At 42.6% G+C, this 24731-nt stretch overlaps 1 protein-coding gene across 1 annotated transcript in view; it reads left to right on the forward strand.

The window, feature by feature from the left end:
- adgra3 (adhesion G protein-coupled receptor A3) overlaps positions 1-24731 on the forward strand; it is a 231845-nt gene that overhangs the window by 90202 nt on the left and 116912 nt on the right. The window contains exon 2 of the mRNA XM_070870746.1: positions 9074-9145. Within this exon, the coding sequence (XP_070726847.1) occupies positions 9074-9145 (72 nt within the window). The remainder of the gene's footprint in view (positions 1-9073; positions 9146-24731) is intronic.

Genomic DNA, 24731 nt, shown 5'->3' on the forward strand with positions numbered 1-24731 from the left:
TGGCACCCCACTAGTCATTGCCTGCTATTCTGAAAAGGATCCATTTATCCCGACTCTACTTCTGCCAACCAGTTCTCTATCCACATCAGTATATTACCTCCAATACCATGTGCTTTAATTTTGCACACCAATCTCTTGTGTGGGACCTTGTCAAATGCCTTTTGAAAGTTCAAATACACAACATCCACTGGTTCTCTCTTGTCCACTCTACTAGTTACATCCTCAAAAAAATTCTAGAAGATTTGTCAAGCATGATTTCCCTTTCATAAATCCATGCTGACTTGAACTGATCCTGTCACTGCTTTCCAAATGCCCTGCTATTTCATCTTTAATAATTGATTCCAATATTTTCCCTGTTATTGATGTCAGGCTAACCGGTGTATAATTACCCTTTTTCTCTCCCTTTTTAAAAAAAAAAGTGGTGTTACATTAGCTACCCTCTAGTCCATAGGAACTGATCCCAAGTCGATAGACTGTTGGAAAATGATCACCAATGCATCCACTATTTCTCGGGCCACTTCCTCAAGTACTCTGGGATGCAGACTATCAGGCCCCGGGATTCATCTGCCTTCAATCCCATCAATTTCCCTAACACAATTTCCCGACTAATAAGGATTTCCTTCAGTTCCTCCTTCTCACTAAATCCTCGGTCCCCTAGTATTTCCGGAACGTTATTTATTTCTTCCTTCGTAGGCTGCTGTCTTCCAGTAATTAATGCAAAATGAGCATTGTACCTTTATCTTATTCTGGCAAACGGAGATTGGATTGTTTTTTTAATTTAGCTGCTGTTTGAAGCAAGAGGTATGAAATCAGTTGTTATCAGCATTGATTAGACTTCTTAACCATGGATGGATTGGAGAAACTTCACTGACAACTGGCACTAAAATGCCCAGATTGTGACACTAGGGGTGAGATTTTGCTCCCCGGTGTGGGGATATAAATATCAAAATGGGCAACCGCCCACTTCCGTTTTTAAGGGAGGCAGGTTGGGGGCATGAACCAGTCAACTCTTGGGAGAAGGTCGGTTATTAAAATATTTTAAGGAGGCTGCATGCCTACATTTTAACTTTACTTTTAGTTTTAACACCTGCTCTCTTCCAGCCTCAATTATTATTGGCACCTAAGTTTGAGTTTTATGTATTCTGGGATTTTCACCTTGCTGATATTTTCACCCATTATTTAAGTAACTTAGTGTATCTCCTGTAGTTTGTTTTATGCAAGTTAAAACAACTGGCTTGTTCTCAATGAAATAAAAACAGCAATTGTGTTGGGTAAAGCAATGGTAGCTGGGGAAGAAATTTTAATTGCACATACTTGGCAGTAGGCTTCTCGGTGCCGGAAGCCGACATAAAATTAAATGTGATTTATAAAAAAACTCAAACTTCATAAACTCTGGTGAAATTGGAGAGAGAGAAAACAAATTGGCAAAATGAGTGGGGAAGAAATGCAATCTGGCTTTGCGGACTGAAAAGTACTAAATAAGGAAAGCTTGCGAGGAAGATGTTCAGACTAAATAAAGACAGCTGCTGGTTTCTGGGGCAGTGGGGAAGCAGTACAAAGGTATAGAAAATGATGCGAATGTATCGGCGAGTAGGGTTTTTGCTCTTGTTGGCAACGGTAGAGGGAAGGCATGGCTGGAGGCCATGTCAATGATGATGGCTTCCCTGGCAGCTGGGAATGATGCAGTTGGGGAAAAGGGAGAAAAAAAGGAATCAATTAAATTAGAGCTTCTCCGGCAGTGGGATTAATTCTCAGCCTCTGGACTTCTCAGACTGGGATTATTAAATTATTGTCTCTGGAGTAGTAAACTTCTTGGGCAGTAGGAAATGGGATGGGTTAGCATGAAAATAAGTAAATCAGTGGAAAACAAGTTGATGGACAAATGAAACAAATAGATTTGGAAAAGCAATATAATAGCAGGTAGAAAAGAAAGAGCTGGTAATTAATCATTTATGTTAAAATACATAGGTGAGTCAAAATAATTGATTGATTTGGCACCTATAGGTGGTGGTGTGAGAAAGTTACATAATGTTATTTGTCTGCATTACTGCCATATGGTTGTGTGACCTCGGCAAATTAACATCAAGGACCAATGCAGATATGCCTTTCATCAAACCTGAAAAATTGAGACTTTTTTTAAAACAAAGTACTGGATCAATGAAACTTAACCAAATTGGGGAAGTAAAAATTTGTAAAAAAAAATAAATTGACCTGTTTGTGGTGAAGTAATTGGGCCTCGAGTGCAATAAGTTGGGATCTTCTCAGCATTGAAAAAGTGGATTCCTATCAAAAGTTTTTTAAAATGGTGTATCTTTAATGTCTGAAAAATTGAATTAACATTTAAATGGCAGCTCCACCAAATGGTGAATTCCCAGAGTTGAGACATGAGTGAATCTGAATCATATATACAGCATAGAAATGTGCTGTCTAAATAGTTTAAATATCTGGCAGGGCACAAATCAAATCTTACTTTTAATGTGGGACATCATTTCTGTCATCGATTCCTTCACCCAACCACCCCCACCTCCCAATCAATTGCTATGCACTTCGCCCATCAATCACGCATTTTTCCAACCCTTACCAGTAATTGCCTTTGTTAAACCTTCATCCCTATTCGTACCCTTGCCCAATGAAGTACTCTTTCCCCCACCGAAGAGGTCCAGTGCTTTGTGAGTGCCCGCATTCTCCATTCCTCTTTCATTTGGAAAGCAGTGACAGGATCGGTCAAAGTCAGCATGGATTTATGAAAGGGAAATCATGCTTGGCAAATCTTCTGGAATTTTTTGAGGATGTAACTAGTAGAGTGGACAAGGGAGAACCAGTGGATGTGGTGTATTTGGACTTTCAAAAGGCGCTTGACAAGGTCCCACACAAGAGGTTGGGGTGCAAAATCAAAGCACATGGTATTGGGTGTAATATACTGACCTGGATAGAGAACTGGTTGGCAGACAGGGAGCAGAGAGTCGGGATAAACGGGTCCTTTTCAGAATGGCAGGCAGTGACTAGTGGAGTGCCGCAGGGCTCAGTGCTGGGACCCCAGCTATTTACAATATACATCAATGATTTGGATGAAGGAATTGAGTGTAGTATCTCCAAGTTTGCAGATGACATTAAACTAGGTAGTGGTGTGAGCTGTGAGGGGGACGCTAAGAGACTGCAGGGTGATTCAGACAGGTTAGGTGAGTGGGCAAATGCATGGCAGATGCAGTATAATGTAGATAAATGTGAGGTTATCCACTGTGGGGGCAAAAACACATCTGAATGGTGGCAGATTAGGAAAAGGGGAGGTGCAACGTGATCTGGGTGTCATGGTTCATCAATCATTGAAAGTTGGCATACAGGTGCAGCAGGTGGTGAAGAAGGCAAATGGTATGATGGCCTTCATAGCTAGGGAATTTGAGTATCGGAGCGGGGAGGTCTTACTGCAGTTGTACAGGGCCATGGTGAGGCCTCACCTGGAATATTCTGTTCAATTTTGGTCTCCTAATCTGAGGAAGGACATTCTTGCCATTGAGGGAGTGCAGCGAAGGTTGGCTGGACTGACACATGAGAGACTGGATCAACTGGACCTTTTATAAATTGGAGTTTAGAAGGATGAGAGAGGATCTCATAGAAACATACAAGATTCTGACGGGACGGGACAGGTTAGATACGGGTAGATTGTTCCAGATGTTGGGGAAGTCCAGAACCGGGGACACAGTCTTAGGATAAGGGGTAAGCCATTTAGGACTGAGATGAGGAGAAACTTCTTCACTCAGAGTTGTTAACCTGTGGAATTCCCTGCCGCAGAGAGTTGTTGATGCCAGTTCATTGGATATATTCAAGAGGGACTTGGATATGGCCCTTACGGCTAAAGGGATCAAGGAGTATGGAGAGAAAGCAGGAAAGGAGTACTGAGGGAATAATCAGCCATGATCTTATCGAATGGTGGTGCAGGCTCGAAGGGCCGAATAGCCTACTCCTATATCTATTTTCTATCTTTCTCTGTTTCTGTGTGACACATTTCCAAACCCTCTGCATACTCCTTTGTTCAAGTAGTATACTACTTACTTTTCACTCGGGCCTTTTTAACCCCCATTGAAGTGCCTCTTCCCATCTACATGAAATGCTTTCCCCCAGCAATTAGCCACTCTCCCAACTCCCTCCCCACTGAAGTGCTGTCCCCATGATAGAGGTCTATAGCCATCCCTTCTCAAGCCACTTACAGACTGCTCCCACTAAAACACATCCAACCCTCACACACACCTTTCCACCCTGCACGCTCTGACATCCCCCTACTTCTACCCCTCGCCTTTATCCCCGCATCTCTTTCCCCACATCTCCTTTCTCTTTGCCTCTTCCTTCTCCCCCTCCTTTTTGTCTTCTTTCTTGCTCCTCTTTCTTTTCTCCCTTTTGTCAAGTTGTGCCGCCTCGCTCTAATCCTGCTTCACCCAACGATACAAGTATGCAGTGTCACAGGAAATTGTTTTGTGAATTAGGGGTACAGTAGCATACTGCTTATGTTACTGGACTAGTAATCCAGAAGCCTGGATGAATGACCCAGAGACATGAGTTCAAATCCCACCACAGCATCTGGGGAATATAAATTCAGTTAATTAAAATATATCTGGAATAAGAAGTTGCATCAGTAATGGTAATCATGAAACTACCGGATTGTTGTAAAAATCCAACTTTAGGGAATGAAGTCTGCGTCCGTACCTGGTCTGGCCCATATATGACTCCAGACCCACAGCAATAAATTAACATTTAAATGGTAGTGAATTCCGAGAGATGAGACTGGAGTGAATCTGAATCATGTGTGTTGTCGAAATGGTTTAAATATTGGCAGCACATAAATCAAACTTATTTTTAATGTGGTAAATTTGGACCAGCAATGTGGTTGACTTGTTTCCAAATTGGGAGAGCTATTCCACGGACTTTACAATTTAGCCATAGTCACACTCATAGAGTCATACTTTTCAGCCAACGTCTTCATCCCTGGGTATGCCCTGTCCCACCAGAAGGACAGACCCGCCAGAGGTGGTGATACAATGGTATACAGCTGGGAAGGATTGGCCTTGGGAATTCTCAACATTGACTCCAGACCCATGGAAGTCTTGTTGCATCAGGTCAAGCTTGAGCAAGGAAACCTGCTGATTACCACCTAACGCCCTCCCTTAGCTGATGAATCAGTACTCCTCCATGTTGCGCACCACTTGGAACCAGCACTGAGGATAGTAAGGACACAGAATCTATTCTGGGTGGGGGACTTCTATGTCCACCACCAAGAATGACTTGGTAGCACCACTACTGACTGAGCTGGCTGTGCCAGACTGGGCCAGTGGCAGGTGGTGAGAGAACCAACACGAGGGGAAAACCTATTTGACCAATTTACCTGCCGTGGATGCATCTGTCCATGACAGTATTGCTCAGTGACCACCGCACAGGCCTTTTGGAGACAAAGTCCTGTCTTCACAATGTCTCCATTGTATTGTGTGGTACCACCAATGTGCTAAATGGGACAAGTTCAGAACAGATCTAACAGCTGAAAACTGGGTATCCAGGATTTGCTGTGGGGCAGCAGCACAATTGTATTCCACCACAATCTGTAACCTCATAACCTGCCATAGCCCTCAAGCTACCATTACCATCAAGCCAGGGGACCAACCCTGGTTCAATGAGGTGTGCAGAAGAGCATGCCAGGTGCAGCACCAGGCATACCTTAAAAATTAGGTGCCAACCTGGGGAAGCTACAGCGCAGGACTACATGCATGCTAAACAGTGGAAGCAGCATGCTATATCCAGAGCTAAGCAATCCCACAAACAATAGATCAGATCAAAGCTCTGCAGTACTGCCACATTCAGTCATGAATGGTGGTGGACAATTAAACTACTAATGGGAGGAGATGGCTCCATGAGCATCCCCATCCTCCATGATGGCAGCTGATTGCACAAGACAAGGCCGAAGCATTCTCAACCATCTTCAGCCTTAGGTGTCAAGTGGATGATCCATCTCTGCCTCCTCCTGAGGTCCCCATCATCATAGATGCCAGTCTTTAGCCAATTCAATTCATTTCACATGATAGCTAGAAACAGCTGAGTGCACTGGGTACAGCAAAGTCTATGGGCCCTGACAACATCCCGGCTGTTGTGCTGAAGACTTGTGCTCCAGAAGTAGCCTTGTCTCTAGCCAAACTGTTTCAGTGCAGTTACAAACATGGAATCTACTTGACAAAATGGAAAATTGCCCAGGTATGTCCTCTCTGCAAAAAGCAGGACAAGTCCAACCTGGTTAATTACCGCCCCATCGGCAAAGTAATAGAAGGTGCCATTGAAAGTGTTATCAAGCAGTACTTATTCACCAATAACCTGTTAAACGATGCCCAGTTTGGGTTTCCACTAGCATCAGTTGGCTCCAGACCTTATTTCAGCCTGGGTCCGAACATCAACAAAAGGGCTGAATTCCAGTGGTGAGGTGAGAGTGACTGCCCTTGACATCAAGGAAGCATTTGATCGAGTGTGGCACCATTGTGTCCTAGTAAAATTGAGGTCCTTAAGGATCAGGGGGAAAACACTTCACTGACTGGAGTCATACCTAAAGGAAGATGGTTGTGGTTGTTGGAGGTCTATCATCTCAGCCCCAGGACATCGCTGCAGGAGTTCCTGAGGGCAGTGTCCGAGGCCCAACCATCTTTAGCTGCTTCATCCATGACCATCATAAGGTCAGAAGTGGGGATGTTCACAGCGCAATGTTCAGTTCCATGTGCAATTTCTCAGATAAAGAACCAGTCCGTATCCACATGCAGCAAGACCTGCACAACAACCAGTCTTGACTGATAAGTGACAAGTAACATTCGTATCACACAAGTGCCAGGCAATGGGCATCTCCAACAAGAGAGAGTCTAACCACCTCCCCATGACATTCAATGACTTTACCATCATCGAATCCGCCCACCATCAACATCCTGGGTGGGGGGCGGGGGTCACTATTGATCAGAAACTTAACTGGACCAGCCATATAAATACTGTAGCTACAAAAGCAGGTCAGAGTCTGGGTATTCTGTGGTGAGTGACTCTCCTCCTGACTCCCCAAAGCCCTTCCACCACTTATAAGACACAAGTCAGGACAATGATAGGCTATTCTCCACTTACCTGCATAATTGCAGCTCCAACACTCGGAAAGCACAACACCATCCAGAGCAAAAGAGCCCACTTGATCAACACCCCATCCACCACCTTAAACACTCATTCCTTCCACCACTGGTGCAATATGGCTGTAGTTTGTACCATCCACAAGATCGACTGCAGCAACTTGCCAAGGCTTCTTCGAAAGCACCTCCTAAACCCATGACCTCTGCCACCTAGAAGGACAAGGGCAGCAGGCACGTGGGAACACCATCCTGACTTGGAAATATATCGCCTTCATCACTGGTTGAAATCTTGGAACACCCCTAACAGCACTCTGGAAGTACATTCACCACACGGACTGCAACAGTTCAAGGGGCAACTAGGGTTGGTCAATAAATACAGGCCTTGCCAGCGATGCCCACATCCCATGAATGAATATTGAAGAAAAATAAATAAACACTTGTTTTCCCCAGGGATTTAAGCAGAAGAGTGTAGATTTAATTAAATCAAGCGATTGTAGCAGAGTTTCAAAGGATTGAAAAGGATAGAGTGGGATTCCAGAAGCAACAGGACTGGGGCTGCAGCAGCAAATTGAAAATGGAGCAGTTATTACAACGGAAATTTATGGGATTGCGGCAGACTCCGATTGGGGTAAAAGCTGCAAGGAAAATCAGCAGTAGAGATAGCTGACCTATGGATCAAGCAAAGTTGGTGGCAGCCATAGCAGTTTACAGGTTGGAGAGGTAGTGGGCAGGAACACACATGGCACCATATAGAAGCCCCGGCAGGGCTGTGGAAACAATGAGAGGTGCAATTTCGGGGGTTGGCCTGGTGCGATGATAACCGATCAAGATCGCCTTAGGTAAGAGCAAGGCTGTGGTGACGGTGGAAGCAGGTCCAGGGCTATAATGTATACGATGACAGGGGAGAGTGGAGTTGAGCAAGAGGCTGGAAATAAGACTGTGCCATTATAAAGAATAGGCCTTTGGGCCCAGGGCACAATTGGTGACATTCAGAGTGTGGCAGAATCAGGTCAGAGAAGAGGACAGAATCACTTTGGTAGTACTAAACCTATTTTTTAATAACAAGCACATTTAATTTAATCTAGTTATAAAGTAGGTCGGAGAAAATCTACTGGCAGAAAATTGTTTCAGATACCACAACAGTATTGTATTCTCATACAAACTCAAGGATGAAGATTGCATTTGCCTCTTACAGACTGTTGCAGCGTGATGCAGAGTATTTTTAGGTGATGGGATCAGGGAGTTGGAACAGTGCCAATACTGTCAGGAGGCCTGCAATTAATAGCATGACAGGCAATGTTGATAGAGGGCTTTGCCATTAGAGAAAATATTTCCATTACAAATGTTAACACAAAGTGTGACTGGAAAAAAATTCAGTGACGTTTTGCGGCCGCGCTTTCCATGTACCGCTGGGGAGAGGAGCGCCACCGTGCAAGACCCGAAATAGCGTTTTCGCCAAACATTTGGCACGCTCTGCACCCGTATTCTGCGCTCCGAATACTGACAAGGGAAAAACTTGTCGTGCAGCCCTGCCAGCAGCGGTAAGTATGAAGACCTGAAAAAAAGTAAGTTAAAGTTTTTATTAATTTTTCAGTGATTTCGATAGATAAGTGTCTTGTGAATGTTTTGTGCATTTTTGGTTTTTGTTTTTTCAAATTTTTTTTTGGTGTTTTTTTCCCCACCCAAGGCCTCTCTTGCATCACTATCTGCCTCAGACTAAAGTTGGTGAGGATTGCGGTTTGCGCTCGAATCCTTGTGCAACACCGATTTTTACCGCTGCGCAAATTAAAGGTTGAATTTCCAGCCTAGCGGTAGCGAAGCAAAAACGGTAATTTTGGCGCAAAAAATACCGTTTTTGCTGAAAATCGAATTTCTAGTTCATAGAATTAGTGGATGGTATTGGTTATTATTTCAATTTTGATTTTGATTTTTTTTTTTGACAGGATCCTGAGCAGCAATAAATTAACAGAGTTGAAGAATCATTCATTTGTTGGACTGATACACCTGGAGAGATTGTAAGTATCATTTTTTTTTTAAGTTAGCTAGGATATGATTTTTCATTCGACAAAGATTTCTCAACCAAGTAAATCTGTAAACAAATTTGTTTTGCCCTCAGCAGTGTCTCCTTGAGGTGACTTTTCAGTGCTACATGCTATCAGATGAAAAGTCTGGATAAAGTTGTTTAGTGCTTGGAGTGAAATTAATGTACAGATAAAAGTATTTGAAGGATTCTGAATAGAGCAACTTCCAAATCTCTGGTGGTACTACAAAAACTCACTAGATACCAACAAAGTGAACAAAGTACAGCAATGTGCAAACACTGCTTCCTCCTGGACCTTGGTAGAACTGCGTCATTTGCAACCCACTCCATTCAGTAAACCTCACTCGGTACAATAGCATGTACATTAATTTGTTGTAAAGATCAATTGTTAATGTAAAAAAATGTAAGGCAGGTACACGAAATTATTCAGGAAGATTATTTTGCTATAATAAAATGCATTAAATAGCACTATTGTAGTGTTTATAACCATACATGTAGAATAAATGGATCATTAAATAAGGCGAGGTGGTAGTAAGTGGTGCATCACTACTATGTTCCCATAGCAGCCTTCCATGTCTATCACCATCTGTTGCCAATCTGACATTGGTGCTGCCTCACTTTTTCCCCCCTCATTGCTGCCCTGCTTTGTGTGCTGCAAATTCCAACAGTTTCATCGCTACTTTCAATCTCATCTTGCTCGGCTTTCCTTGTGTGGTTTCAGCAGGCTGACATAGCCAATCACGAGCCTAGCACTCGGCAGCCTGCCAAAAAGTTAAATCTTGAACTTCACACTTCCAGCGCTTGGCACTCAACCAGGACCAGGATATTCCCATCATCCAGTTGATGTGACATTTGGCTGATCCTCGTAAGCATCCAGGGTAGCAAATTGGTTTACTTTTCCTGTTCCATCTGCCTCAAATAGACACCACCGCATGTACTCACCAGGATACTATTCCATACTGCTCTTGCGCCTGTCTGTTCCACTCTCCAGTCTCTGACCTTGCCAATGCTTCTATTCCTTTGCTGTGTCCTATTCCAGTTGCTTGTTCCTCCACTCTCAGCTGCATTTTTATGCTTGCTTCCTCTCATAACGTGTGCTCAGACATGATTTAGTTCACCCAAACCCTGGCCATGGAAATATACTGATGGTCGAAGGGACTGAGTAAGTTTTGAGCATAATCCTGATATTAATTTATAGCAAAAACTGAAAGGTGCCAAGTCTGAGTCATGATTTCAGAAAAAAGACTATCCCAAGCCCTGCAAGAAATTAGATATGATCCCACAGTACAAATCAGAGCAGTTGTGAACCAGTCAACTAGCTTATGCCTCGTACTGCCATGTGTCTGACAGTCTGAGGGGTTCTGTCTACCAGGCAGCCCCAGATCATCACTGTCTCATATATCTGTGGAAGTCCCTAACCACTGATCAGTCCACTACCCAGACTGGCTACCTCATGGCCTTGATCTACCTCCTCCCAGACAGCAATCACAAGATCAGCCTTGGATGCTCTTGTCACTCAGCCATCAAATAAATCCTTCATCATCACATCAGCTTGATCAACAGCCCTGAAGACATGGCTTAATTCGAAACCTCCTTGATGAGCATCTTCACTCTAAGGACTTCCCCAGATATGTTTCATTTTATTTTTGCATGTATGCATAACTTGAGGCTTTCACCAACCCACCTTTGCATGGATTGGAGTTTACCTACCAATCACCATCACACATTCCTTGTCATTAATGTTTCTAACCTCCTCTACAACCTTCCTTTCTTCTGTCCCCCCCGCCGCCTCGGTGTCCTCCAGTAATGGACCACTCCGCATTGCCATACAGAGTGTGAGCAAGGTCGTTCTGGCTGCAATCTCATTGCAGGTGACTCTCGATGTCCTGTACCTTGCAAAATCTTGGCTCTTGGATGGCAACTTCTTCACCCCTCAACAAAGGCCACCTTACTTGGCTATTCGTTCGGTCACATTTCTCACTATCTTAGCTTTTTATCTCTACTTGTCAGATATTTTATCATCTTTTGGCTATCTTGTCCTTTTTTATTATCCTTTCAGCCTTTCCTTTTTAAGGTTTTTGTTATTTCCTGCCTTCCAAAGACCCCCAGATTTATTTGCCAAGATCTCCTCTTTTTGCCTCTCTTTTTTTTCCCCTTGGCCTTGGTACTGTGAGTGATATGATGATTTATCTAATATAATAATTTACTATGTTTCCATGTGTTGTGACAATTCCATGAAATACTTGGGGATGTCAAAACTGAGAAAAATTGTCAGTACAAAAGAAAAGCAGTATCCTAATGAACCATTCTTTAAAAATTAAAATTTTCTTGTAACTTTTATTTCAATTTCTTAATATATACAAGAAATTGGAAATGATCTGTAATTCCAGTCGTGAAGCTGACTAAGTCACAAGTGATGGTATAGAGAGAGTTTTCAGATTTAAAAAAAAAATTTGTTCTGGAATGTGAGTGTTGCTGGCAAGGCCAGCATTTATTGCCCATCCCTAATTGCCCTTGAGAAGGTGGTGGTGCGCCGCCGCCTTGTGGTGAAGGTACTCCCACAATGCTGTTGGGGAGGGAGTTCCAGGATTTTGACCCAGCGACGATGACGGAACGGCGATTATATTTCCCAGTCAGGATGGAGGGAACTTGCAGGTGATGGTGTTCCCATACGCCTGCTGCTCTTGTCCTTCTAGGTGGTAGAGGTCATGGGTTTAGGAGGTGCTGCCGAAGGAGCCTTGGCGAGTTGCTGCAGTACATCTTATAGATGGTACACACAGCAGCTACGGTGCGCCGGTGGTGGAGAGAGTGAATGTTGAAGGTGGAGGATGGGGTGCCAATCAAGTGGGCTGCTTTGTCCTGGATGGTGTCGAGCTTCTTGTGTCGTTGGAGCAGCACTCATCCAAGCAATTGGAGAGTATTCCATCGCACTCCTGTCTTGTGCCTTGTAGATGGTGGAAAGGCTTTTGGGGAGTCAGGAGGTGAGATACTCACTGCAGAATACTCAGCCTCTGACCTGCTCTTGTTGCCACGGTATTTATGTGGCTGGTCCAGTTATCTTTCTAATCAAAGATGACTCCCAGGATGATGGTGGGGCATTTTCCAATGGTAATGCCGTTAAATATCAAGTAACATTCGCACCATGCATCAGCCCAAGCCTGAATGTTGGCCAGGTCGTGTTGCATGCGGGCATGGACTGTTTCATTTTCTGAGGAGTTGCGAATGGAACTGAACACTGCCATCATCAGCGAACATCCCCACTTCTGACCTTATGATGGAGGGAAGATTATTGATGAAGCAGCTGAAGATGGTCTAGGACACTGCCCTGACGAACTCCTGCAGCGATGTCCTGGGGCTGGGGTGATTGACCTCCAACAACCACAACCATCTTTCTTTGTGCTAGGTATGACTCCAACCAGTGGAGTGTTTACACCTTGATTTCCATTGATTTCTATTTTACGAGGGCTCCTTGAAGCCCCAAACAATCAAATGCTACCTTGATGTCAAGGGAAGTCACTTTCACCTCACTTCTGGAATTCAACTCTTTTTTTTTTTGACCATGTTTGGATCAAGGCTGTAATGAGGTCTGGAGGCGAGTGATTCTAGTGAAACCCAAACTGAGCATCGGTGAGCAGGTTATTGATGAGTAAGTGCCACTTGATAGCACTGTCGATTGGCCGATAATTGACTGGATTGGATTGGTCCTGCTTTTTGTAGACAAGACATACCTGGGCAGTTTTCCACATTGTCAACAGCAACACTGACATCTACTTGACAATCATCCCATTAATGTCCTATAACTTGCCTTTTAATCCCCGGTCAGTGCAGATGCATTTTTAAATAAACTTGCGAGGAGAGGGGAGTGGAATGGTGGAAAAGGAAATCCGAGCATGTTACTTATACATTTGACTGCCTCAAAGTGAACACTCAGGTTTTCATTTTTAAGCTGAAAATAAACAAAACCCAATATTTTCATCATGATTACTAAAATAATAATTTATACAGTTTGTTCTAGGTAGTGAAACGGATCTGCAACCTAATTAAGTGCCAAAACTTGCAGATCTTTTAGCAGCCTCTTAAATGTGCCAACCAAGTGACAACTAATTGTCATATCTCCAACTTACTGATCTGTCATGTGCTTTCTGCATTCTAACTATAGCTCTGAGCATTTTATTTCATCAGAATGCACTATAGATTAATAAAAAGAAAATTCTTCGATTTCTATTGTCTTTTTAGAATATTTCACATACCACATATAAGACAGCCAATTGAAGCAGGCATATTGGGGTGAATCTCTGGGTGGGTGTTCTCCTGATTGTCCGCTGTAGATTTGGTGAAAGAGCGTGTAAACACCAGATATGTTGTCTTTTTCTGTGGTTCTTCCACTGAAGTTACAGCAGCCGGGTGTGAGGACACCTGCAGAAATTCGTCTTCGTGAACTCTCGCATTTGACTTCTCACTTGCAATTCTGGGCTGAAATGCTGAGTGATTTTCAATGTTCTGGTCCCTCTGCTTGTGACCTTTAGATAAAGACGGATGTGAAACTTCTGCACTCTTCTCAATACTAATGAAGTTAAGAGATGCTAATGAGTTCCAGCTCCTATTCAAATCTAATTTTGTGAGTGTGTGTGAGGAATGGGTAGAAATGTTGTGAATTAGGGGAAAGTTATGGAAAGAGATGCAGTTGCAAGTTTACTTTAAACTTGTTTGGTAAGTTTTCAGATTTGTTTGGCTTGTACTGAAGTATGTAACAATGATTACATTTGAAAAATAAATTATAAAATTTGAAGACGCCATATAGCCATCGGACATATGGGATTCTTGGCTATTGCCAATATGGAGAATGGTTGCGACAGAGTGTAGTGATGCTATATTTAACTGATTTGCTGCAATCTTCATTGTACAGTAGTGCAATGCTTTATTCCCTTTGTTGGGGAATAATTGTACCAAATTGTCAGAGGTTTCTTCCAAATTGACTGTGAATTCATTATTTATACAGAGGCCTCATTCCAGATCTAATTTAAATGCCTATAAAAAGATATTAGAAACATAGAAACATAGAAAATAGGTGCAGGAGCAGGCCATTCAGCCCTTCTAGCCTGCACCGCCATTCAATGAGTTCATGGCTGAACATGAAACTTCAGTACCCCCTTCCTGCTTTCTCGCCATAACCCTTGATCCCCCGAGTAGTAAGGACTTCATCTAACTCCCTTTTGAATATATTTAGTGAATTGGCCTCAACTACTTTCTGTGGTAGAGAATTCCACAGGTTCACCACTCTCTGGGTGAAGAAGTTTCTCCTCATCTCGGTCCTAAATGGCTTACCCCTTATCCTCAGACTGTGACCCCTGGTTCTGGACTTCCCCAACATTGGGAACATTCTTTCTGCATCTAACCTGTCTAAACCCGTCAGAATTTTAAACGTTTCTATGAGGTCCCCTCTCATTCTTCTGAACTCCAGTGAATACAAGCCCAATTGATCCAATCTTTCTTGATAGGTCAGTCCCGCCATCCCGGGAATCAGTCTGGTGAACCTTCGCTGCACTCCCTCAATAGCAAGAATGTCCTTCCTCAAGTTAGGAGACCAAAACTGTACACAATACTCCAGGTGTGGCCTCACCAAGGCCCTGTACAACTGTAGCAACACCTCCCTGCCCCTGTATTCAAATCCCCTCGCTATGAAGGCCAACATGCCATTTGCTTTCTTAACCGCCTGCTGTACCTGCATGCCAACCTTCAATGACTGATGTACCATGACACCCAGGTCTCGTTGCACCTTCCCTTTTCCTAATCTGTCACCATTCAGATAATAGTCTGTCTCTCTGTTTTTACCACCAAAGTGGATAACCTCACATTTATCCACATTATACTTCATCTGCCATGCATTTGCCCACTCACCTAACCTATCCAAGTCACTCTGCAGCCTAATAGCATCCTCCTCGCAGCTCACACTGCCACCCAACTTAGTATCATCCGCAAATTTGGAGATACTGCATTTAATCCCCTCGTCTAAATCATTAATGTACAATGTAAACAGCTGGGGCCCCAGCACAGAACCTTGCGGCACTCCACTAGTCACTGCCTGCCATTCTGAAAAGTACCCGTTTACTCCTACTCTTTGCTTCCTGTCTGACAACCAGTTCTCAATCCACGTCAGCACACTACCCCCAATCCCATGTGCTTTAACTTTGCACATTAATCTCTTGTGTGGGACCTTGTCGAAAGCCTTCTGAAAGTCCAAATATACCACATCAACTGGTTCTCCTTTGTCCACTTTACTGGAAACATCCTCAAAAAATTCCAGAAGATTTGTCAAGCATGATTTCCCTTTCACAAATCCATGCTGACTTGGACCTATCATGTCACCATTTTCCAGATGCACTGCTATGACATCCTTAATAATTGATTCCATCATTTTACCCACTACTGAGGTCAGGCTGACCGGTCTATAATTCCCTGTTTTCTCTCTCCCTCCTTTTTTAAAAAGTGGGGTTACATTGGCTACCCTCCACTCCATAGGAACTGATCCAGAGTCAATGGAATGTTGGAAAATGACTGTCAATGCATCCGCTATTTCCAAGGCCACCTCCTTAAGTACTCTAGGATGCAGGCCATCAGGCCCTGGGGATTTATCTGCCTTCAATCCCATCAATTTCCCCAACACAATTTCCCGACTAATAAAGATTTCCCTCAGTTCCTCTTCCTTACTAGACCCTCTGACCCCTTTTATATCCGGAAGGTTGTTTGTATCCTCCTTAGTGAATACCGAACCAAAGTACTTGTTCAATTGATCCGCCATTTCTTTGTTCCCCGTTATGACTTCCCCTGATTCTGACTGCAGGGGACCTACGTTTGTCTTCACCAACCTTTTTCTCTTTACATACCTATAGAAACTTTTGCAATCCGCCTTAATGTTCCCTGCAAGCTTCTTCTCGTACTCCATTTTCCCTGTCCTAATCAAACCCTTTGTCCTCCTCTGCTGAGTTCTAAATTTCTCCCAGTCCCCAGGTTCGCTGCTATTTCTGGCCAATTTGTATGCCACTTCCTTGGCTTTAATACTATCCCTGATTTCCCTAGATAGCCACGGTTGAGCCACCTTCCCCTTTTTATTTTTACGCCAGACAGGAATGTACAATTGTTGTACTTCATCCATGCGGTCTCTAAATGTCTGCCATTGCCCATCCACAGTCAACCCCCTAAGTATCATTCGCCAATCTATCCTAGCCAATTCTCGCCTCATACCTTCAAAGTTACCCTTCTTTAAGTTCTGGACCATGGTCTCTGAATTTACTGTTTCATTCTCCATCCTAATGCAGAATTCCACCATATTATGGTCACTCTTCCCCAAGGGGCCTCGCACAATGAGATTGCTAATTAATCCTCTCTCATTACACAACACCCAGTCTAAGATGGCCTCCCCCCTAGTTGGTTCCTCAACATATTGGTCTAGAAAACCATCCCTTATGCACTCCAGGAAATCCTCCTCCACCGTATTGCTTCCAGTTTGGCTAGCCCAATCTATGTGCATATTAAAGTCACCCATTATAACTGCTACACCTTTATTGCATGCACCCCTAATTTCCTGTTTGATGCCCTCCCCAACATCCCTATTACTGTTTGGAGGTCTGTACACAACTCCTACTAACGTTTTTTGCCCTTTGGTGTTCTGCAGCTCTACCCATATAGATTCCACATCATCCAAGCTAATGTCTTTCCTAACTATTGCATTAATCTCCTCTTTAACCAGCAATGCTACCCCACCTCCTTTTCCTTTTATTCTATCCTTCCTGAATGTTGAATACCCCTGAATGTTGAGTTCCCAGCCCTGATCATCCTGGAGCCACGTCTCCGTAATCCCAATCACATCATATTTGTTAACATCTATTTGCACAATTAATTCATCCACCTTATTGCGGATACTCCTTGCATTAAGACACAAAGCCTTCAGGCTTGTTTTATTAACACCCTTTGTCCTTTTAGAATTTTGCTGTACAGTGGCCCTTTTTGTTCTTTGCCTTGGGTTTCTCTGCCCTACACTTTTCCTCATCTCCTTTCTGTCTTTTGCTTTTGCCTCCTTTTTGTTTCCCTCTGTCTCCCTGCATTGGTTCCCATCCCCCTGCCATATTAGTTTAAATCCTCCCCAACAGCACTAGCAAACACTCCCCCGAGGACATTGGTTCCAGTCCTGCCCAGGTGCAGACCGTCCGGTTTGTACTGGTCCCACCTCCCCCAGAACCGGTCCCAATGCCCCAGGAATTTGAATCCCACCCTGTTGGCCCAGAAATTCCTCTGGGGGTCTTCCCATGTACAATTGCCTCCTCTCTGGATATTTTTTACGAATTTACCTGGTGATCTAGGAGGCGCCCTGATTTCCGATGGGGGGGCCTTCTCCTCCCACGCTGTGAAGCGTGCTCCCGCCCAGAGGGTCCCAACGCAGAAGATGCAGTCATGTGTGACTGCTCAGCCTAACAGGTAAGTGTTTCACAGGTTCCCATAAATGGTTGGCCGACTCGCATAACTATGAGTTCTCAGTGCTATTAATGGGAACAATTACGTGAAATAATAAAATTAAAAAACAGACCACACATTTAAAATTAATTGAAATTAAAGTTATGTCTTATAAAAATGAAATATTTTCCTGATTTAAAAAAAAAAAAAAGTTTTTTAATTGTTTAAAATAAACAGCGTAGTGGGGAGGGTTTTTAGCAATAAACTGTTTATAATTTTATTTTACAATTCTTTTTGTGTGTTTTAAAAGTAGGTTATGCGTCTGCTTTTTCAGGCGCAAGATTTTTGAGGACATTTGCTGGGTAAGATATAGGTAAATAGCCTAATCTTGCCCGTACAAATGTTCTCGCTCCTGATCTGGCATCCTCGCTCTCGATCTGGCTACGATCTGTCAAGCTCCAGCTCGATAGATCGGAAAAGGCGGTTTTCAGTGCATGTGCATGTGCATTGCGCGCTGAAAACTGGCTTTTCCGATGCATTCCATGTCCGCAGAAACTTCATACGGGCCCGGGACGTCGGAAATTCTGCCCCGTACTCTTGTATTTGCAGTGGTAGTCAACTTTAGTTTCAGCAGGAGCTACATGGAATAGATCTTGGTTATCATGCTTCTCTAGCATTCACAAATAATCTGATTTTGCTTTGTATTGAATGAAGGAAAAAAGGATGGCCATTATATTCGGGCTAATGGGTGGTAATTTTCGGCCCCTATGGGTGTGTACGAGGTGCGGCTGCGCCTGTAGGGGGCCGCGCAAGTTCTAGGTTTAGGCATGCGCTAAAACCCGGAACTTGCGAGCTGTCAAGCTTTCCCGGGAAAACTGCCACCACGGGTGGAGATTTGGGCTATTTGCACAACTTCTGTCCAGCGAATGCCCGTGAAATTCTTATGCCTGGTAAAAAGCAGGCCTTAGTGTAAGAGTTTAAAAAATAAAATGTTATCAACCATTTATACATTAAAAATTGTGTAAAAGGTAAGCTTATTTTTAGCCCTGCTAAAACATGTACATTTATTTTGCAAAAATTAATTTTTGTTTTTAAATATTGAATTAAATGCAATTTTAATTAATTTTAAATATATAATGGTTTTTTAAAATGTATTTGTTATCTAGAGGTATTTTTCGGGGTATTCCCATTCATACTTATGGGAATTACGTGCATACCTCCTGCACTTGCAAACCTCCTGCACCCTGGGATACGTGAGCCTAAACACAGGCCTATGCCTACAGGCCCAGGAGCACAAGTGTCCATGGGTCCCGAGGCAGAAGGCAAGTGCATAGATTTTTTGCTGGTTGGAGGCATTGCCAATTGTTACCTTGAACAGAATTCTGGGTTCGGTTGAACCTGGATGGGCAATTCCTGGCGTCTGATGCACCTTCTCATTACTCGTGTGAAACAGAATGTTTCCATCTAACTTTTCCCTATTTTGTAACAGTGCTTGAGGTGAGGGGTGGGCCAGAGAAGTAGAATCCATGCATCTTCCAGGATTCTTTTGAGGATCTATATTTATGAATTTGGTTGATGGGATGACTGTGGAAGCAGGTTGTATCGTATATCATGAGCCCTGCATAAATACTAGACAACGACATACCAATTCAATTTTCTCTCCTCTCCAAACAAAAGTTGGGTTGTCATTCAAAACAAAAACAGAAAATGCTGATAACACATAACTGGTCAGACAGCATTTGTGGGGAGAATAGACGAGTTGATATATTGGACATCTCAGTCAAATAATCGTCAGAAGCATTAAGACATTAAAGAACTAGCGGAGGATGTGAGATGCCAGGGGAATATGATAAAATGGGAGAGGTGAAAAACCTGAGGGTCAGGTATGAAATTAAAAATGGTCATTTAGTTGAAGTTGCTTACCATTATAACTTCCCCCTGCCATTCCATCTCTTTTGAACAAAACAGATGTCTCGCAAAACTGTCATCAAAACTGCATTAGCTTGGATATTCATATATGGAGCATACCTTTATTGAAATAATGCATGCTGGGGGAAAAAATTGGGCTCCTTTGCGTCTCCCATTAGTGCCGCTGGAGGGCGATAACAGGTCACAAATGGGTTTGCGACCGGGTGCAACGAAACCAGTGACTCCTGCTAAATTTGGTGGGAATTTTGCGATGGCGGTATGGCGTTGCCCCCCCCACACCCCCCCCCCCCCAGTCTCCTTCGCTCGGAGATCGTGATGTCATCACTGTGCGCATTGCCCCGGTACCGCCCTGGACCTGAACTTGCGTTCCGCCCCCTGCTCTATCGCCGGACGAAAACACCCGACAGCTGTAGGAGGCGTGCATTGGGAGGCCGGGCGCTTCGGGAGCGAGGTAAGAAAGAAAAAAAAATTGTTCACATCTGCTTCGGATTTTTTACCTGGTTTCCTGCCCGCCATCGATTAGCCCAGCACTCTGCTGCAATGCCTCAGGCTGATCAGGCCGGACTGCGGCAGCTGTCGGGGTCTAGATAAGCCTTTAGCAGAGTCTGCAACAATGGCCTTTCCCTTTTAAGGCGGGTGGATGGGGAGGGGGGGTGGAGAGGAAAGAAGGAGCCTCCGAAAGCGGCAGTGTTGCACAGCTACCGCCCTGCCTGCTGCCTCTTGTGCTCCAGGAAGGAAGTGGAGTGCTTGATTTAGTGTTCCACTTCCTTCTTGGAGCGCAAACGTCTGGCTATAATTTTTCAAACTTTTAAAAGTTAGAGCCCCAAAACGAGGGGCTCCCCAATTTCTCTCCTGCTGCCTTTTAGGTGTGGTTAGCATTCTCCTGGTGCCATTAAGAAAAATCTTTGTCTTTCTCTCGAGCACTTTTTTTTTTCGCTGCATACTCCTCTCATGCATGCTCTCATTTGCACAAGCATGGTCTCCCTTTCTCTACCCCTCCAAAATTTCAATGGCCAATGTAACATAGAAACATAGAAACATAGAAAATAGGTGCAGGAGTAGGCCATTCGGCCCTTCTAGCCTGCACCGCCATTCAATGAGTTCATGGCTGAACATTCAACTTCAGTACCCCATTCCTGCTTTCTCGCCATACCCCTTGATCCCCCTAGCAGTAAGGACCTCATCTAACTCCTTTTTGAATATATTTAGTGAATTGGCCTCAACAACTTTCTGTGGTAGAGAATTCCACAGGTTCACCACTCTCTGGGTGAAGAAGTTCCTCCGCATCTCGGTCCTAAATGGCTTACCCCTTATCCTTATTCATGTGTATATGTTATTTTAAAGTTTGGAACTGGCAAAAGGAATGAACTTGCTTTTTGAGTTTCCTGTTACCGCCTCTTATGCTGCATGAATGATAACAGTTCCTTTCGACACAGGGTGCAAAACCTTTGAGAATGTTTTCCCTCAGCAGCAGACCTCGGTTGCCTGCAAAGCCGCTGGAGAATCTGGATGGAGTGAAAGCCAGCTTTTGATCTCTGAACTGAAATTGGTATTCAGGACTATTCAAAGGAGGAATGAGAATATGAAAAGTGCTTTAAGCTGCTAAATGTTCACAAAGGTGTGAGAAATGCATCAAAAGAATATTGGCCCTGAAATTATTTTAAGTCCTAAACTTAGTTTTAATTTAATTATCGAAAAATTTCTCAATTATGAAGGAAACATCAAGTCTGAGCCATTTTATCTTGGGTTTGAGAATATGAACTAAAAGTAAAACGGTAAAATTTTCCAGGAGAATTAAATTACACTTTCCCACCATTTAAATTTCCTTTAGATAAATTCTTTAGTAGACCTTAACAAAATTAAATAAAAACTACCTACATAAAAGTGAAGTTTCAGTTCCAATAATTTTGGTTTCAAGCAAGTAAAATGGAAGTATTATTCCATGGAAGGAAATGTTTCCATTTGTTAAATATGTGCTTTGTCCAAATACAGAATTCAAACGACGAATCCAATTTTAATTCAGTTCCATTGTCTAGAATTTCTGGTCAAAGAAGTAACAATTGTGTTTTTAAATTGAGTCCCAGTGATTTAATTTTCAAAGGCGAATTGAGTGGAGCTGCTCCATTCACATTACTTCACAGTATTATCTGTGCACTTGGGGGTAATTCCTCTGGTTGTTTTGTGTTGCAACATCAAATATATTAGTGAAGATTTCCTCTTTATTGCTATTTCTAGACAAATATTAAGCATGTCTAAACACTTTCTGTAAGAACATGCTTATGGTTTCATTGGAAATACCGGCCAAAGTAAATCTTCAGAAATGTATTTGCCATATCTCAATGTGGTGCGCAAAGGAATGCTTTGTTTCACACCATACTCCATGGCTGAGAATTTCCTTGGAGCTGCTCCTGCTTTGCCATCATAAATTCACCGGAAGTGCAGCCGAAACAATAAATAGGTTTCCGCGCACTTCCAACAAAAAGTTATGAGAGTGGAATGGGAACAACTCCAAGTAATTTACTGGCCCATATGTATTGGAAAATATCTTGCTTCTCTTCCCTTTCCCCCCCACCCCCCACCCGATATAATTGTCGCGGGAGGAGAGGTTATCAGCAATATTGCAGCGTAATAGGGGAAATTATCATTCTTCAGTGTGATTTGAATTGATTGCCGCTCTTGGGAGTTGCAAAGTGCAACCTGTGACTGACATCTGGATTTCTGCGTTTATCTGCACAAGCACTAAATCCTGAAGTTGCCAGTTTCAGAGGGATAATAATGGCGAACACTAATAGTTTCACAGACATTACCACCGTGAATTCCGGGTGGTTATATCTATGCTGACTCTTTGGTGGAGCAATCTAGAAGTATTCCCACTGTCCCCGTGCTCTCCCCATAGCCCTGTATTGTTCTCTGCTTCAAATATTTCTTCAGTTTGGAAGGTGCAGTGGTCTCTGCCTCAATCACTCCCTGTGGCAAAGCATTCCATTTTCCAACGATCTTCTTTATATGAAAAATAATATCCTAACCACTCTCCTTGGCTTCTTAGTGACCATTTCAAATTGATGACTCCTTGTGGTAGTGATTCTAACCACTCTGGGTAAAGAAGTTGCTCCTGAATTCCCTATTAAATTTATTGATGAGTATCTTTTATATTTATGGCTCCTACTTTTGGTCTCCCCACATGGAAACATCTTCTCTATGTCTACCTTATCAAACCCTTTCATAATTTTAAAGACCCCCTATTGGATCCCTTCTCAGCCTTCTCTTTTTTAGAGTAAAGAGCCCCAGCCTGTTCAGCCTTTCCTGATAAGTAAATTCTCTCAGTTCTCAGATAGTGGCATTAACCTAAATTGAAACCCAACTGTCCATTGCTTGTTCATCCCGAACCTGGATATTTCACTTCTGGAATGCATATCTGAACTTAAATTTAAAATGAAACTATATGTACGGAACTACTGCTTTCCTTGTATTTTACCAATCAGTCATTTGTTATAAAATAAACTCTGAAATTTGTCAAACAAGACTTGCTTTTGCTAAATCTGTTCTGTCTGTCCGAATTTAACAACGTTCATTTTTAAATGATCATTAATTTTATTTCAAATTATGGATTTTAAGGTTTTTCTCTAGCTGACTTTAGCCTCACTGGTTTATTCTTACCTGAATTATCCTTCGCTCTCTTTTTGGACCAAGGTGTTACGTGAGTTACTCTCCGGTCTCATGGCAAAATGTACATATTTAAAGAGAATTGCAAAATTGAGACCAAGACCGTGGCTATCTGCTTTCCTAGCACTAAATCAAGCAATGCTTCTTGCATTATTAGACCAGCAACATATACTGATCTAGGAAGCAATTCTGAATAAATTCTAAAAAGCATCCCCACTGCCTGACCCGTTGAGTGTTTCCATCATTTTGCGTTTTTATTTTGTTTTATTGTTGTTGAATGATACATAGCAAATAGTGTGCTGGGGTTAAGGATTTCAGCCTAAACTTGGCTGACTGCTTTTTAGTTTCTTTACTCCAATGGGTGATGACCAATCACTAGCACTGGATTTGATTGATGCTGCTTCAAACATGCTTTCCTTGAGAAGCTAAAATACAGAAAAAGTGGTTCACTTAGATTAACTATTTAACATATTGACACCTATCCTACAGTTGTCTGTAAGGTTTTGTTATGAAAGGAAGTGCTGTTTATCCAGGTATATAAGGATCTGCCCTTTGGAAATTCAGATGGGTCAGGAGATTGAATTCTTTACTTTGTGTCTTGATGTGGTTATTTGTCCATACTGTGTAGGCATCAAAGCATTTCTCATCAAAGATTTTTCCCTCAATATTGAAATATCTCATTCTTGTAGTTGAATTTATCTCATCATGTAGATGCCATTGTCAAATTTGCAACCATTCATTGATGTGAAACCTTGCAACTTTGCTGTGATCCATCTTGGGGTACATTTGCTTACGGCAAAAAAATCTAAAGTTTCCTAACTATTGCTTAATATTTCTGACGGAACTAATTCATATTTCTTTTGAGAATAAATACATTTTCAGTATCTCCTGTCTAGTACTTGTTCACATTAATTGAAGTTACTTTTTTTCTAATACTTTTTCCAGTTGTCAACGTAATTTCCTAATCTTTCAGCTGAGTGAAATAGTGTAAAAGGCCTCTACCCACTGTTTCCTCCATTTTGTCGTCCATACCACTCTGACCCATGATATGCTAGATACAGAAACCGGTTAAAATTTACTTGTGTATATGATAAAAAGACAGAGCGATCTCCAATCATCGTTTTTGCTTGTAATACTATAATGTAGTGTTTTGTTGGAATGTATTGTGATTTAAGCAGCAACTTGCATTTATATAATGCCTTTAATGTAAAGAACATCCCAAGGTACTTCACAACTTGGTGACTATACATTGCCATTCATGTAAAAAAAAATGTCTCAAGGTGTTCTATAGTGGGAATAATAGCCAATACAAAAAACAATACTTGGTTATATAGCACCTTTCATGACCTCAGTATGACCCATAGTGCTTCATAACCAATTAAGTACTTTTGAAATGTTGTCACTTTTGTAATGTAGGAAAAGTGGTTGACAATTTTCTCGCAGAAAGGTCCTACAACTAACAGAGATAAAACACCAGATAATCTCTTTTAGTGCTGTTGTTTGGTAAGTAGTTTTTCTTT

The sequence above is a fragment of the Pristiophorus japonicus genome, chromosome 2, assembly GCF_044704955.1.
Source record: "Pristiophorus japonicus isolate sPriJap1 chromosome 2, sPriJap1.hap1, whole genome shotgun sequence".
Classification (NCBI taxonomy): Eukaryota; Metazoa; Chordata; class Chondrichthyes; family Pristiophoridae; genus Pristiophorus; species Pristiophorus japonicus.